The sequence below is a fragment of the Humulus lupulus genome, chromosome 3 (genome assembly GCF_963169125.1).
Source record: "Humulus lupulus chromosome 3, drHumLupu1.1, whole genome shotgun sequence".
Lineage (NCBI taxonomy): Eukaryota > Viridiplantae > Streptophyta > Magnoliopsida > Rosales > Cannabaceae > Humulus > Humulus lupulus.
The window spans coordinates 6258796-6277367 of record NC_084795.1 but is presented as its reverse complement, the minus strand read 5'-3'; the positions used below and the strand labels follow the sequence as shown (position 1 = coordinate 6277367).

Genomic DNA, 18572 nt, shown 5'->3' with positions numbered 1-18572 from the left:
TATTTACCCAATAATTCAACAATATTCAAGTTGAATATTCATGACAACAATTAAACATAAACAATACAACTTTATACTTGAACAATACAACCAAAGTTTCAAGTTCAACAATACAATCAAAATTTCAAGTGTATATGGTAAAACTAAAAAATATATCGAAAAATTTGATATAATTCTAATAATGCGATGTGGTGCGATACGATTTTGAAACCCAATTTCAAAATTTCAAACAGTATAACACACCACACCGTACAGTTTGAGAAAATATAACTTTCATGGCTCTGCAAAGGGTTTAAAACTACAAAGTTTGGCACGAGATTGTGCGGTGTGGGCGATTTGTATGAGTTACCGGAGCTACCTTAGCTCTGTTTGTTGTTCATGGCAATGGCTTGGCAGCCACTCCATTGCCAGTTTTACACTCAAATCGGCAAGACCCTCATTCGTATATAAATATATATGGCTATATATCTATATATATATACATGAATATTTATAACTTCACCATTTAATTTAATTGCACATGTATTGATTTGATTTTACTATTGTTTGATTGTTAGTTAATCGCGAGCTTCTCTCCTCTTAAGTGTGATCGAGCGTATATTTAGTAGTAAGTACCGTATATGTAGAATCACTTTATTTTTCCAACAAAGGTTAAAAAAGATTACATAGTTGAGAAATGGAAAGTCAATGCTTGAAAAGAACGGTATTGAAGACTGGGAAAATTAGGATCTACCCAATCATGGAGCAAAAATGCTACACATCAGGCTTCGGAAAAAAGAACCCAAAACTGTGAAATGTTAGCCAAAAACTTGAGAATCATTAGGAACAATGGTTGCTGAGCTCTGCTCAAACCAGAACATTGAAAACCTGTTCATTTAGGTCCCTAGGCAACTTTACTTGCAGAACAGAGAACATTGACCTGGGCATTCTTTTAGAAAAGAATACGAAAATTGCAGAGGAAAAGCATTGCATAATAATGGTTAGTTACAAAATTTATGTTCAAACACACGTATTCTCAAGTGGGCAACAATGAAGTAAGATAACTAGTTTAGTTTACCAAGCAAATCTCAGTTGCCCACTTGAGAAACAGAAGAGTTGACAACAACACCTAAGAATTTGCCACATTAAACCAAGAACTGGCAATTAGTTGAGTAGCTTCATTCATGTTCCGAGAAGCAGAGCTTGATTAGTAAGCACTACTAATCAAAACCACATTCCCATTTTGCTAGAGCAGTGTTCACTGTATCAAATTAATGTAAGGCAAAAAAACAGTACAATATTCCCAACATTGTTGGGAAATGGAAGTGTACACTTACTCAGTGAGCAGTTTTTGTTATCTGGTGCTATTCATAACAAAACAAAAATATACACAAACATAATAAATGCAAAGTAGGATAAAAGTTTAATCACAAAATCAGCTCGTAAAGAACTTTATCTTCCATATCAATAAGAGTTTCTTTTATACAATTATTAAGTGCAAAAAAAGAGAAAAATGAATATAATTAATAAACAAAATTAGCATTTTAAGAAGCAACTGAACATACACCCCCAAGTTTCATAGGATTTAATACCCTCTCATCAAATTCCCATGTCACTTTAGCTGGTGCGGTATACCCCACTAATTAGCGCCACAGTCACCACCACAAGCAGAGAACACAGCTCTTAGAGACTTCATCACTGGCCACATCTCACTTCATTGCTATCTCTGCAGAAGAAAAGTCAATACCAGAATATTAGGCTTAATGGCTGAGAGGAACTAAAGAAATATATGATAACGCAAACAGTACAATTTGGGGAAATACTTAAAATCCCAAAGCCCATTCTTTGATTCTAACTCTCTCTCTTTTTTAGAATCCCAAGGCAAGTAAATTGACCGAGACCGAGTGACCTGAGTCGAAGCCGCATTAACAATGCAAAACCAAACACTTGTTCTTTTTCTCTCTGGTTTTCAACCGTATTTTCTCACGAACCAAACAAATAATGTTTACAATAACAGAATGAAGAATGATGATAACTAATCACCTTGCCGGTTTCAGGGTCATCGGGAACTTTGTACGTGTCTGTTGTAATCTCGTTTAAATACAGACCCGGAAACAGATACTGCAAAAGTTTCAAACCCAAAAAAACAAAATCAAGATCATTATCAGATACTCATTTCAACTAACCCAAAGGAGAAAAAAGAAGGGGGGAGGAAAAGAGAAGGTTTCGCCGGAAAACAGTACGGAAGTCTAAAAAAACGAGTCATTGATTGACTTACATCCAATTGTCTTTGAACGTTCCTTGGCCGCTTCTTGGGCCGGCGAGGAGGCTTGTGGCCAAATAGCTCCATGAAATCCTCCTCGATCTCCTTCTTCGAGAGCGGCACCGAGAACTTGACTCTCTCTTTATTCTCCGGTGGCGGTAACCCTCTGACCAGCCTCGTCAACTTCACCCCATTGTTCGCCTCACTCCTCAACGGCGAGCAATTCGCCTTCATCTCTTCAATTCCCGAGCACTTACCTGCTTCTTCAACCTCCTGAGCAGACGGAACCTTTCTTGCCCTGAGCTTCCGCGGCGGCATCGCAGCAGATTGCTTCTCGGCTTCAGCATCTCCCTCCGCTAAAAACTTGTCCTTTAACTTCTCCGACACCGTTTTGATCTCCAAGAGGATTTTCTCCCCCATCGCCGCGATCCCTTCTTTGCCGTCATTATCCAGAAATACCGGTTTCGGAGCCCGAAACTTACGTCTCTCTGGCTCAGATTCCCTCCGACGATTTCCCAAAGAGCTCTGAAATCTCGTGACATCAGATCGCCGATCACTCCTACCGCCGGCGCCGCCGTTTGAAACCTCTCTCATGCACCGGAGGTACTTCTGACTCCCCCATTTCAAACACGGCAGATCGAAATTGTGAAGAGGCTTCGTTCTCTCCGGACCCAGCGCCATGGAAACCGACGAAGACGACGACTTCAACACTCGCTCTGAGTCACGCTCCCGCACGCAAACCATTCACCGGAAATCTTCTGTGGATCAGAGCTCCGTTTCTCTCTCTATGGGAGAAAATTAGAGTAATTTGACAATAGGTTTGGATCGTAAAGGATTGTTTGTTTGCTGAGAAAATAGCCGGGAACGGAAAGTTTATATCCCGATGGAAGATAGGAAGAGAAAATAAGAGGGTGAGGGGCGGTTTTAACGTTGGGCATATTATATAGTCCTTTACCGCTTGCTAAAATGCGCACTCTGGTGCGCAATGCGCCGCTATTGGAGTTCCCGGGTGATAAGTCGTTTTTGAGTGACGGTATTCGCTTTTTCTGCCTTTGGATTTCCTTGCGCGTTCGTTTGATCTATATTTACAGCCGTTAGATTTAAAATATTTTTTTTTAAAAATTAATAATAAAATTAAATTATACATTTCTATTACTACTATGATTCTATTTGTTAGCGTTATTTTTAAAAAAAAAAACAAATTAATCTTTGAACTTTAAAACTTCAATTTTTATTTTTTTAAGGTGTGTTTTATCTCATAATATTGGACTTTCTGTTTTGACAAATTACTTTTTGTACTTATGTTTTACAAAATGATTAAAATAGAATCACAAACCTGATTTTGGTCAATATTTTTTCAACTAAAATTATAAATAATTTACCAAACTAACAATTCAGAACAAAAATAAAATCATTTTGCTTAAAAACTGTGTTGTTATATTCAATTTTTTCTTCATCAAACTTGATTTAAGGTTCTATTTTAACTATTTCACAAAATATAGGATCCAAAAAATAATTTGTCAAAATACAAAGTTTAAATAGATAATGAGACAAAAACACATGGTCAAAAAAAAAATATAAACAATTTTTTTAAATGCATAAAAAGTGAAAAATGTTGCGTAAAGGATCTAAGAACGTTATCTGCCAAAAATAAGAAGTAGTAAAATTGGAACTAGTCACATTCATTAGTAGGTGTTATGGGAGATTAGGCAATAAATTTACGTTTCTTGATAACTAAATGAGGTTTTTATAAATTTTAAGTAAAATTAATGTACATGAACTTTGTGCCAATATTTTTTATTGTTCATTTTAGACCGATGGCCAAATATATTTTTAAAAGCTATATTGAAAAGAAAAAAAAAGGATCATTTTCTTTCAATGAAAATTATAAAATGGTCTCCGAAATGATGCCAAATATAAATAAACTAATCATTTCTTTGTTTCTTTTATTTTCTTGTATAATTTTATAGAATTTCGAACAATTATAAATATATTCAAAATATATGTAAATAAAAAAATTTACAAAATTTTAGGAAAATCATAAATGATTTCTTTGTAAAATCCAAAATTAAAAGCTAGCTTAAAAATATAAAAGAAATTATTTATATATTTTTTGACTCTATATTTTGTTATATGTTTATTAGAGAGAATGATTTATATATTTTTTTAAATTAGTAAATTATTTATGATTTTTAACTTAAAAAAAAATTGACAAAAACTGAATTTAGAAACCTATTTTAACTATTACATTATTCTAAAATTTCTAAAAAGTATAAACCAATTACTTGTTGGTAAAGTAAATTTTAAAAAATCTAATTATTGATTTCAACAATTTTAAAGTACAATGTATCTTTGAATTATTTGGATCAAGTTAAAATAAGCACACTCCTTCCTATTCAATTTTAAATATTATTCTTCATTTCTTCATTACTTTCTAACTTATTTGAAACCGATTAGATTTTTTTTTTTTGGAATGATTATTTACAACAAAAACTCTTTAAATCTTATTGAAAATATCTTTTATTATATCGTTTGTACATAGATGTAAATAATGATGTAGCTCACATGTCACTTCTCTATTCATTTGATTCTTGATTTTTTTTAAATATTTTTAAATCTAATTTAAAAAAATAATCAAAGAATTTCAAATAAAGTAAAACATTAAATTTTAAAAAGCACAAAAAAATATCTAATAGAACATGTGGGTTCGGATGTGACAAACTAAAAAAATAAAGAATAAAAATTTGATGCAGTTATAAAAAGAGCTCTTAAAAGAATTTCACAAATAATAAGATGACACGAAAAATTGCAACAATATTCTTTTAGAATAAATAGAATTTTTACACTCGAATTATGACTCTTGTATATTTTTTTTAGAAAAAAATGATTCGAACTGTAAGAATCATTGCAAATGTCCCATTCAGTTGTATTTTGTTCATTTTTTTTTTTAAAATTGTCAATGTAGCACTAATATAATACTAATCTGACACAATTCAATATTACAAATACGAGTACATGCATAGATAGTAGTCTAATGACAAATTCTGTGAATATATATTGACTAGGGCTCTGCAAAAAATTTTGCAACCCACCCAAACCAACTCAAAAAAACAAAAAAAAATACAACCCAAAAAACTCGAGTTAAACTGCCCAATTAAAACCGACCCGCCCAATTAAATTTTTATTTTTTAAAAATATATTTTTTAATATTTTCTTGGACTTTAAGCTTTAATATTTTCTTTTTATTTTAAGAATAAATATTTGTTTGACACTTTAATGTTGATTCAATTAATATTTTAAAAGCTACAAAAGTGTTGAAATTTTGAAGATTGATATATAACAATTACATTAATAAAATATTGTAAAAAATATATATAACAGTTTGGGCGGGTTAACCCAACTAACCCGCCCAAACTGTTGGACGGGTTAAAAAAATTTCCTTATTTGGGTAGAATATAAATTAAGTAACCCAAACCGATTTAACATTCTTATAACCCGCCCAATGCACAACCCTAATATCGACATTCGTAGAGCTAATGGTTGTATGTTTCATGCCAATAGACTAGGTTTCGACTAGCTTAAGTTATAAGTTAAATAGACTACTGTACTACAACTATACTTGCAGGACTAGCAAACCGTTTAAAAAAAATGAATAGAATGCAACTAAATTGGTACGTTTGCAATGATTGTTATAGTTCGGAGAGAATTTTGTTAAAAAAAAAATTTAGAGGGCAAAACTTTACCTAAGTTATAGTTCGGGAGCAAAATTCCTAATTTTTTTTAATATTTAACTGCCATATAGGAGCGACCTATTAGCATCCCATTGGCTCAAATGTTATAAAATTGATTAATTATTTTCAATTATATTTTTACAACAATTGTAGTTAAAATCCTTCTGTAAAAATGAAAAAGACTTTACAAAATAAAAATAAATTATAACAGGTTTGAAAATCAAATTAAAACCTAAAAAAAAAATAAGTTTAACTAAATAACACAAAACATAATCAAAACCTAAATCAATAAGGAAAAGCTTAAATCAAATAAAATTCTTCATACCAAATTAAAGACGACAAAGATGGTAACGATCGAGCAAACAATGATTTTTCATTGTGAAATCTATATATAATTTTTCAGAGTTTTAGTATTGTAATTTTTTTCTGCCCCGATTATACTAGTCTCAATCCTATTAATTTGTAAATAAATATATCTTAGAAGAAGTTACATACTTGATTCAAAAAGCAGATATTTTAATATTTATATACAAGAATACAGTCTGAAAATCTAATTCAAATTCAAATAAATGTGATATAATTGTCTTTATGAGTATTCTGCCAAGCTAATTGATAAGAAAATTACTAACGAACATTATTAGTGCCTAACACTATAATGATGTAGTATATCGTTATTGGTATAATTCAATATTGAGTTTCACTTATTTGAATTTAATATGTATTATATACTATCGCTAACTAATCATGGGCTGTCAGCTCATATAGTATTGGACACCTTAATGTGTCAAATAACAACACTCAATTAATAAATATTAATGAAATTATTCATTGTCACCGTACATGTCCATCTTAGAATCTTTATAACACACAATTGGTTTTGTGCTAAATATACATATTCTAGCCAATTTTTTTTTACTCGAGCATATATTATTTTCACAATCCAATTAGTTGCTCCATTGATACAAAGCCAATCAACACTTTTTTTTTTAATGATTTATTGTTTCTAGTTTATGGAGGAGAATTACTAGTTTTAAAAGTGATTGAAAATCAACTTAAAATTGAATTAAATTTATAGAAAAGTAAAAATTAGCGTTGCCTTCAAATGATCAAAGATTGGTTAGGTTGGCAGGTTATGACTTGTAATCTTCAGAGATTGTTAAGATGGTTGGTTCGTGGGCATAGGCTTTCCAGGTTCAGGCGTGGTGTGTTCGCCACTGCCTTGGCTGCTGCAACTTATCACATTTAAAGCATGCGTAATGAGGTGTTATGGGATTCCAAAGTGAGACATATTGATATTACAGTTTTGTGCATAAAACAGAATATTTTTAGGAGAGTGAGTAGCTTTCTCACTGATACTGATAGATTTAATTCATTAGACAGAGATTGGTTTGATCAATTAAGTGTATAGGTTGTATAGGTGGTTTTGTTTTTTTACTGTTTCGGTTCCTTTTGAGGAGTTGCTGGTTGTATTGTTGGTTTGTGCAATGAAATTGACTTACCAAAAAAAGAAAGTAAAAATTACATTTCTCCAAACCCATCATTTAGCCTAGGGCACATAAAGTCAACATAATATGATTGTTTATCTCTTTGGCTATATAGATAGGGTTTCTATCTTTTTAGAATTTGTGTTTGGACTCATTATCTGTTTAGACTCTGTATTTTGATAAATTATTTTTTAGACCCTGTGTTTTGTAAAATAGTTCAAATAGGCTCATAAATCTGATTTTGGTGAACAAAAAATTAAATATAACAACATAGTGGGCAGAATGACTGTATTTTTGTTCTGAATTGTTAGTTTGATGAATTATTTGTGATTTTAGTTCAAAAAATTTCGATAAAAATCGGATTTAGGGGTCTATTTGAACTATTTTAGAAAACACATGGTTAAAAAAGTAATTTATCAAAACACAAGATCCAAACAAGTAATAAGTCAAAACATAAGATATAAAAAGACATAAACTCATATAGATATATAGAAGGAGACTTGAGTAAAGAGGGTTTTAACCTCATTTTTTTTCAATTGTTTTTACTTTGAATTTGATTTTTTTCATTTGATGTGTTCGAAGTTGTTCATGGATTTTGTTTAGATCTTCAAAGTTGTTCGTGGATTTTAATTTTTCTTTGATTAGATTTTTGTTTAAATTTAGATTTTTTTTTCTTTCTTTCTCATTTTAGGTTTTAGTTTTAAAATATTTTAGGATTTTTTTAGGTGGTTTTCTTTTATTTTTATGTTAGTCATTTTAAAAAAAAATGATTTTAATTAAATTTGTTTTCGTATAATTGATCTATATTCTTTTTATTACCTAATATTGCATTTTGTTTTAAAATAGATTTAAGCTGGTTTCACTGACATACTATTCGCATTAATCAGTTTTTTTTCTTTTTCAAATTAGATATTATTTAGAAATAATTTATAAGTTTTAATTAGTTCAAAACGTTTTATTTGCTTTTCCTTTTTAAATTAATATTAATCTATTTCTTAAATCATTTTAATTACTTTAAATCTTTAATTTTACAAGAGGCTGACATGTATGGGAGATATTCAATATTTTCTCTTTTTTTGTGTTATGTTAGTTTTTGCCTCTTTATTTTTCGTTAGAGAATCGAGTGGCTCATTTTTTTTTGGCTAAAACTATTTTATGAAATAATTTCGTTTTTTTTTTATGGATGAATGTAATTGCCAGTTGTATTACCTATTGGGTAAATGTTGATCTCAATTTTTAAATGAAGAATTTTTCTTCTTTTAAAAAACAATAATAAGCATTTGAAGGAAATTATTCAATATACAAGTACAAGTTTGAAAATATATATTCATTTAAACAACCAAAATATATTTTTGCAGCAAATATGTATTTATGTAAAGTATGAAAGTATGATAGGTACAAGAAAATGATGAAACTATGTGTATTTTTGAGTTTATATTTTTTTGGTTTTTATGTTTTGTCATATTATCTGTTTGGACCCTACGTTTTAAAAAAAAAAATAGATCTTGTGTTTTGTAAAATAGTTCAAATAGACTCCTACTAGACCTATGCGATTTGATCACATCCAAAGTTCAAATTGGATTACATCCAAAGTTTTTAGGCCTATGCGATTTGATCCAATTATCCATTGAGTGTTGGTATTTTACAACCGATATCCAATCCAATTTACTTGTCTCAATCGATTTAATCCGATCCAATTATCCATTGGATTAGATTGTTTTTATCCATTGGATGTGTCCCATTGCTTATATATTTGATCGGATTGGGTCATCCAATATTTTTTAGATTTATTTAGCTTAATTTGTTCAAAGAATTCATAATATTATAAATAAAAATACTAATTTGTTCAAAATGATACAACATCATACAAATGCAACATAAATTATAAGCATAATCTTAAACAAATAAATATATATATATACAATTGGATCGGTTTGGTTTTACTGGATGTTTGTATATATTATCCAACAACCAGCCTGATCCAATCATAATTGGATATCCAATTTTCGGTGGTCGGTTGTAATTGGATCGGTCAGTTGTAATTGGATTTAATGATTTCTGCACACTCCTAACCCCTCCACTTAATTTTGATGAAGAAAAAAATTGAATATGATAATACAGTTATTATGCCGAATGATTGTGTTTTTGTTCTAAATTGTTAGTTTTGTGGATTATTTGTGATTTTAGTTTAAAAACTTTAATCAAAATCATGTTTAGTGGTCTATTTAAATAATTTTACAAAATACAATATTCAAAATATAATTTGTCAAAACACAAAATCCAAACTATAGATGAGACAAAACAGAATGTGTAAACATTTTTTTTAATCAAATGAAAAGCATTCGTTATCACGTAGAAAAATATTTTTTATTAATAATATTTTAGTACATGTATAGATTATATATATAAGTAAGTGATTCATGTGATTACACATATATCAAAGTAACCCAAATAAAAATTGTTGCGTGGCTTGTACAAATTTTATAATGGGGCCAAATAGTGATGGGGCACAAATATTAGGTTGTACAAATATAGTTTAACAATTAATTAGGAAAAAATCAAGTCTTGTAAAATAATTAATAGTTTGTTATATATTATTTATTGCAACAAAAGTAGCATAATTTTTTTTTTCCATTTAGGTTTAATTGAAGTGATTAGGTGTGAGTATGTGTAGGAGGGGAAGAGTTCAAATTCCCAATTTTCATTGTATAAAAAAACAATATAGCAATAATTTTGGGCAGTAATTAATATGCAGATAAAAATTTGAGAACTAAAGTGGAAAAATAATATAATTTGGGACCGATACTAATATTAGCTATTCTTTCAATGAATGGTTCACATCTTTTTAAATTAATATCATTTTTTTCATAAGCAATAAAACTATATTTCTTATATAAATTTGTACTTATTTTTATATTGTATATTTAAATAAAAAACCAAAAACTTATAAATATGAAAATTGAATATTGTGATCTTATAAATGATTTTGAATCTAATAAACTACGTTTTTTTAATTTAATATGACTTATATTTCTTTGTTACAAAAATAAGATTTATATATTTTTTATATTTAAAAGAATAAAAAATTAAATATTCAACTAAGTTTCTTTATTTGTTGAATTCAAATATATTTTTTTAGTACAATACAAATGAGGCAGGAAAATATTTTAAATTTTTTTAACTAAACAAAATTTTTAAAAAGTGTATTAAATAAAATATTTTAATTTTACAAAGATTTTATTTTTTTAAGAAAATTATAAATGCATCATATTTGTATCCCAAAATTTGATTAAGCATCCTATTTTTATTAAAAATTCATATAAAATATATATTTTTATCAACTTATGCTCAATTTTTCTATTTTTTCTTTGATCATATTCCAAAAAATACATATAAATATTATATATTTTAAATATATAAATAAAATAAAAATAAAAACAAAAAATGTAAAAAAATATATTTGTTGTCTATGTTTTCACCCAAGGACACATGCCTCTTCTCCGTGAGACAAACGCCTAGAGAGATATGTCCTCGAGGGATTGATCCAACAGTTGGAAGTCGCCCTCCTCGGGTAGTAGGAAGGCGTCGACCTCTTTCCTGGGCCATGTTCCGAGAGACAGGAATGTCTTCGTAAGGTCACCTCCTGAGGATGCTTGGTAGTCTCCCTGCCTCCAGCTATATTCCAGGCCGAGCATCTAGTCCTCGGAATCTTAGGGATAGGCCAGATGTTAGCCAATGCGGATTGGCTGCCTCAGGAAGACCTAACAACATTTTTGGGCGATCTGCCTGCAACATTGCCGACGATACGACTCGACAATTCGCACTTCCACTACGCCGCCTGACACGGAAGTACGTACATCATGCCCTAATAGTCCCAGGGACATGTTCCCCGTAAAGTGATTGTTAGGAAAATGTAAATTGCCTCAATGGAAATTGATAATAAAATATTACAACTTTATGCAAAATATTACAATAGACAAGGATTGATTAAATAAAGTGTTACAACTCTATAACTGAAAATTACAAATAAAAGGAGAAGGAGATGTAAGATGATAGAAATAGAAAGTACAACTCTATAACAAAAAGATACAAGTAAACTAGAAGTATTTGAACAAATGAAATAAAAGGATTACAACTTTTAAACAAAAGTACAAGTAAATAGAATAAGAAGAAAAGAAGACAGAGCAATAGAAGAAAATAAGAACAAGAACCAAAACAATAAACTCTCACTCACACAACCAAAGTGAAGAGTGTTGGGGATCACCAACTTGAACAAGGTTTGAAACCTTTGTCCAAAAGCTTATTTCCCCCTAACTCAAGCACTAAGGGTTCTCTCACAGATTTTGGAAAAAGTTTTTTGGAATAATCAAACCTCAAGGTGTTTCTAGCCAAGTGCTCTAGTGGATAGAAAAATTGTTGTGTCTTACAAGTGAGCTATCGACTCCTATTTATAGAGTTTAGAGACACCCTTTGAATTTCAAATTCCACCAACCCCCATGGCTGTTACCAATGTTTAATTGGATTAATATGGAATTAAAAAAGAGATTTGGGAGTTATTTGAGTTTTTTGAGCCGTTCAACAAATATTGAAAAAACTGAAAATTTGTCAGTTTTTTTGGCCTGTGGCTGCGGCCAGGGAAAATGGTGGTCGCGGCCACTGGTCTCTGTCCCACAGGCCGCGGCCACTGAATGTTGGTGGCTGCGGCCACTGACCAATTTCAGCACAAAAAATTGTGCTGTTTTTCCAAACGGTTCCAAACCCTCCCAAATGATTTTGAAACTCCCAAAACACATTATTGGGGTTAAAATCATATCTCGAACAGCCATATCACATATGACTTTATGAAATTTACCTCAATATTGTGTAACAACAATTTTACACAATAAAGGGTAATATTTGGAAGTTACAAATTTGTAACACCAAATATGTTACATTATTTGGATATATCTCATATATCTAAATATTGTAACTCTCTATTATATGTTACAATATGTGACACTTTGTCACATTTATTTAATCTAAAACATTATATTATAATATAATATAATTTTACATTATATTATAAAATAATATAACAATGATTACCTTTCTGCAGTGGGCCCCGCAAATCTCGCTTGGGCCGTGGCCTTTATTCTATGCGGCCCAATGCATTGATGTGTATTAATTCCCCATTTAGGAGAAGAATGTGTATTAATGGTTTGTGATTAATATTAATGTCCCCAGCCCCTGTAAATAGGGCTGAGAGTCTCATTGTAAATGGTTTGGTTTTTTGCTGAGAAAAATATTTGTGCTCAGAGCAATCTAAACACTGTCTGAGAAGATACTATAGAAGCTTGTAACCACAAGCTTGCAATCCCCCTAATACAAAAGACGCGTGGACTATAATTCTTTTATAACCTGAACCACGTAAAAACTTGTGTTCATATAGTTATTTCTTTAATCTCTTTTATAAATGTTGATAGTAAAAAAGGCAGTCAACAATGTTAAAGTAAGAATTTTTTTCTAAAATAGTATACATTATTTAAAAAAATTATGAAAACAAGATAAAATAAAATTATTGAAATTAACAAAAAAAAAATTAAAAAAAATGTTAAAATAATTTCTTTTAATTATTGAGGTGCCTATATATATATATATATAAAATTATTCATAACTAAATTATATGTAATGATGAAATTTATATGAATTTTTTATTGATATATTTGGTATGAAGATATAAGAAATGACTTCTTCTTTCACCCAATTTAGGATGTCTTTTATTTTCATCCAATTATTCACAATGTGACAACCGACAAATGGGTTAACATTAATTGCAAAAATTTGATAGTGTTACACTATCTAAATTGAGAATCAAATGGTACACAAAATTATATTTTGGGTCATTATTTAGATGATTTCCATTTTTTCCTAAATAAAAGGGAAAAAATATGCTATGTCAGTGTTATAACAAAACGAATTCAATTGATCTAATACTAATTTTATATAGACCAATTTTGATTCAGATTATATGGTTCATAGAGTACACATTAATTGAATTTGAAGCAAATTGATGGGACTCCAATCAAGAATTGTAATCATTCAATTATTGATAAATTAGGCATAGGTGCATTTTTCTTAAGTGAGATATATACAAATGAAGAAATATGTGTGGTATAATTAACTAAAACTAAAATAGCAAAGTTTTACTACATAGGTGACTAACAGAGGAGGATACGTTGAACCAATTGACAAAGTTTTTTAAATATTGTTATTTTATTTATTTTACAATAATGAATGTGTTTATAGATTGACTAATTACGAATTTATTATTATTTGCTTACAGTTTAATATATGAGAAAGATGTTTCTATTAGTACTTTTCTTCTTTCTATTTTTGCTCTTTCTAATTAATTAATTAAGATTGTTGATGTTGATATTTGGACTCTAATAATATAATTCAAATTTTCAAATGAGGCACTTTTCTCTCTCTCAAAAAATGGAAAGGTTCTCTCTACAAAATAGTGTGATAGTTGGGTTCCAGCACGAGCTTCGGTCGTTCACCCTGAAAAACCTAAGTTTTTGCCTATCTTTCCAATTTTACAATATCCATCTAGATTTTATCTTGATTTATGCTTGAACATTAACAACAAAATCATAAGAGTCAACATACGAAATTACAAGCTTTGTCTGCACTGAAAACTTATTCCAGCCGACTAGTGCTTGGATTCCCTGAACCAGGGTAATAACTCTCACTATATTAAGAAGTAATTTTACAATAACCAGTTCAAGAATCAACCTGTAAAACTATACAATCTATCTCAAAATACAGTGAAGCTTTTTATCCTAAATAACCAAATCCTTTGGTTATAGATGCAAGATCCCCTTGCTTCAATGTTGAACTCCCTTCAACAATATCTCATATCCGAACACCTTCGGATCTATGGCATCAAGACCCAGCTGAACTCCTTCAGCAATCACAGCTTGATTCCAGATCTTGCACAGAAACCTTCAACCACCATCAATGGAGTTTCTTGCAAGAACCTGCAAAATCAATAGAAGAAATAGAAGAGAAAATACAAAACACAATATCCAATCGTCCGATCTAAGAGAGTTGGTTATAACTAATTAACCAGGCCAATATATATCATTAGCTGCAATTAGGTATAAACCAGAAACAACCAACAGCTGTTAATCACTAACAACCTTGCCGTACACACAGGCTGACGTGGACAATTACTAAAACCGAATAAACTCCAGACATAACATAAGACCATTCCAAACACGACTGGACCTAATTTGTCACACTGAAAATATTGGTTCTTACAATCTCCCCCTTGAAAAATTATGGTCAATGACAAAAAATCAGTGTAAATCAAAAGATGAACCATGCAACCAACAATAGTCTGGGCAAACAGCCAAAATACGAACAAAATATAAAAGAGTCTGTAGAAACAGTAAACAAAGTTTTAAACGACCAAAATAACAAAGAGCAACACGTGAACAAAACAACAAGAGAAGTAATATAAGATCATCTCCCCCTTCATTGAGCACAATCTTTGACCACAATCAATTGACAGATGCATCAGATTGCTCCCCCTGGAGAGGTGCAGTTGAATTAGGAGCCTGAGGAAGGGCATCACGAAGCTTTGGTGGAACGGATGTGTCCAACTCTGTGTCAGCAGGAGGCACTGTTGATGAGACTAGGGGCACCTGAGATGAAACCTGAGCAGGACTAGTGGACTCCCCCTGAATAGGAACAGACAACTCAGGAGCAACAGAAGACTCACCAAAGGAGTCCCGATGAAATGTAGGTGGAGAGACATCAATCGAAGGTGATAACTGAGAGCCATACGCAGTCTGAACAACCATAGTTTTGACAACCTGAACAAGCTTGTACATAGATGCTTCAAAGGCCAATTGCCGCTTCTGATCTTTCTTGTAACGCTTAGTGAAGGCCTTGAACTCGGTATACAACTGAACTTGCCAACTAGAATCAGACAAACCTTTAAACAAAGGAGCTTTGAGCTTAGACGGCTTGGAAGAAGAAGGAGCAGTGGAAGAAACCTTCTTGTTGAGAATTGCCAGAAAACTTTTAGACAAAATAGGATTCGCAACCTGGAAGTCGTGAGTGGTTAACGGCGGTTTGGCAGACTGAATAATCTTCTGAATCAGGCTTGGATAAGGCAACTTGTTACGAGTACCAGTAGAGGAAGCCACATCAAAAATTCGATCATAAATGAGAGTAGACAGATCAATAGACACTCTAGTGCCTACAGCATATAAAAAATTTCCAATCTCAAGTGTAACAGATGAGAGGTGAGAATTGGGAAACCAATTATATAAGGCCACTCAATGAAGAACCCGATAGAATGGAGTCAACTTTGTTATAGGAATATCATGATTCCCCCAAACATAATCAGACAGGCCAGTTAGAACTTGACCCACGGTAGATTGATCTGGACTGTAGGATTTATTATATGCAGGTTTAACTTTTGGAACTTTGAGTGCACGAGCTATAGTGGACGGTGCAAATTTTATATGACTACCCCTCACAAAAACAGTAAGACAATCCTCATTTTACCCATCTAAAATAGACCTATCTAAATTAGCATAGAACTCCCTAATTAGAATGGGATGAGGAGACACCAATTTGGACACTGTATGAACCCAATGCCTAGACTGTAAAAGTGCAACTAAATCAGGAAAATCCTCCAAAACAACAGAATAATCAAGCCACAATTTACGCATAACAAACCATCTTTGATAATGCAAGGCCTTAGTAGCATCTACAAAGTATTGAATTGAGGTAAGATCAATAGACACTCCATTCCAGACACGACTGGACCTAATTTGTCACACTTAAAATATTGGTTCTTACACACCCCAATGCGTCGGCTGACCTCCGATTAGAAATGTTAGGGATTAGCTCCCGTTTTTGACACTGATGATGTTTCAGATGTGGCTTGGGTGATTTTGGTGTTCATGCGACGAATCTAGAGCTTGAGGGTTCCGTTTCTTTGGTTCGTCCAATAGCTCTTCCAAGCTTGTGGATCTGGCGGCGGCGGTTCGCGATGGTTGTTATGTGGAGCCACTAAGTGGTTGTCTTGGACATCAGTTACATGGATCTTCTATAAATTTGGGTTTGTTGATACAAATTTTGCTATTTAATTTCAATGTTTTTTTATGAGTGTTGTTGTACTAGTTTATTCTTTATAGCTATTGTTCTAGGTTTATCTTTTATTTTTTGGATTTTCCTGCATGAGATTCGGTAGTAAATATTGTAAAAATGAAACGAATGTGAAAATGAACTGATTCTCATTAAAGCTAAAAGAAAGTTACAGGGGTATATACACAGAGATTAGTTAGAGAGGTTAACTATATACAAAAGGTTAGAAGTGAGCTGTACAACATAACTAACTACTAACAAGATTACTAACTAATCCTAACATCCCCCCTCAAACTTAGAGTAGGTAGAAGAACAACTCTAAGTTTGTGTCTCAAAAGATGAAAACGAGCAGCAGACAGAGGCTTAGTAAACACATCTGCAGTTTGATCCACCGAAGGTACATGCTTCACTATAAGTTGCTTGCTGGCCACTTTATCCCGAACAAAGTACATGCCCAGCTCAATATGTTTGGTGCGAGCATGCAAAACTGGATTTGCTGCCATAAGAATTGTGAGATTGTCACACCACACCAAAGGAGGAGAAGAAAAAGGAATGCGGAGCTCAGACAAAAGAGATTGCAGCCAAGACAATTCAGCAGTGAGATTAGCCAAACTCCTATATTCAGCCTCGGTACTAGACCGAGAAACTGTATGTTGCTTTTTAGATGCCCATGAGACTAAATTGCTGCCAAAATAAACACAAAAGCCAGAGGTGGAACGCCTATCATCAGGATCCGAAGCCCAATCCGCATCACAAAAACCTAATAGATCAAGAGAGGTACTCGGCTGAAAGGAGAGACCATAGTCCAATGTGGCTTTAAGATATCGAAGAAGACGACGAACAGCTTTCCAATGCGAAGCTAAAGGATTTTGCATAAACTGAGATACCTTATTGACAGCATAGGTAATATCAGGGCGAGTGATAGTGGCATATTGAAGAGCTCCTACTAAACTTCGATAAGAAGTTGGGTCAGCAATAGGATCACTGCCATGAGCCGAAAGCTTGTCATTGGCACACATGGGAGTAGGTAATCCATTGGCAAACTCCATCTTGGCCTTACACAAAAGATCAATAATATATTTTCGTTGATTAAGATGCAAACCAGTAGTAGATTGAGTAAGCTGAATCCCAAGAAAGTAATGAGCTTTGCAAGATCCTTTACAGAGAAGGAAGCATGCAACTGAGTAATAAGCGCAGCAATCACCCCATCAGAACTACCTGTGATAAGGATGTCATCAACATAGACAAGAATAAAAGTAGTGTGAGTTGGTGTGATGCGAATAAAAAGGGACTGATATGATTTTGCACCCTGAAAACCAAACTGAAACAAAGTGTCTCTCAACCGCTCAAACCAAGCCCGAGGGGCTTGCTTCAAGCCATAGATAGCCTTATGGAGCTTGCAAACCTTGTTCTTGAATTCAGGAACAACAAAACCGGGTGGTTGGCTCATGTAAACCTCCTCTTGGAGAACACCATTGAGGAAGGCATTGTTAACATCCAATTGTCTAAGCTGCCAACCTTTTGTCAATGCAACAGTAAGAATGACCCTTATGGTGGTAGGCTTGACCACAGGGCTGAATGTCTCTGTAAAATCGAATCCATATTATTGACTGAACCCTCTAGCCACAAGGCGAGCTTTGTGACGAAGAATAGACCCATCCGGATTTTCCTTGACCTTAAACAACCAGCGGCAGCCAATGGGTTTACGATTAGGAGGCAAATCCACAAGAGTCCAAGTACCATTTTTTATGAGAGCCGAATACTCCTCTATCATAGCCAACTTCCAAGGAGGGTCCTGCAAAGCATCACTAACAGTTAATGGTTCTTTGGAAGCAATAAACACCTTTGGTTTGTAAACCCCTACTTTGGAACGAGTTACCATCTTATGAGTATTGATGGGACCTGTTGAAGATGATGATGGTAATAAGTTTTGATCAATCTCAGTGCATATAGAATGAGTGTTTTGAGGGT

The 18572-nt window shown here is 32.3% G+C and overlaps 1 protein-coding gene across 1 annotated transcript; it reads right to left on the bottom strand.

Moving 5' to 3' along the window:
* Window positions 1-1422: 1422 nt before the first annotated feature.
* Window positions 1423-3164, bottom strand: LOC133821935 (uncharacterized). The gene is made up of 3 exons (XM_062254116.1): window positions 2258-3164; window positions 2023-2100; window positions 1423-1705 (listed from the first exon to the last, which is right to left on the bottom strand). Exons 1-3 carry the CDS (start codon window positions 2984-2986, stop codon window positions 1700-1702), a joined length of 813 nt encoding a protein of 270 aa, XP_062110100.1. The 5' UTR covers window positions 2987-3164; the 3' UTR covers window positions 1423-1699.
* Between the last annotated feature and the right edge of the window lie 15408 nt (window positions 3165-18572).

What these genes read in the sequence shown, in the direction of transcription:
- LOC133821935 (XM_062254116.1), bottom strand. Translation starts at nt 2,986, where the DNA reads ATGGTTTGCGTGCGGGAGCGTGACTCAGAGCGAGTGTTGAAGTCGTCG. An exon ending in ACGTTCAAAGACAATTGGAT is followed by an intron (nt 2,101 to 2,257) that starts GTAAGTCAATCA and finishes AAACTTTTGCAG; the next exon opens with TATCTGTTTCCGGGTCTGTA.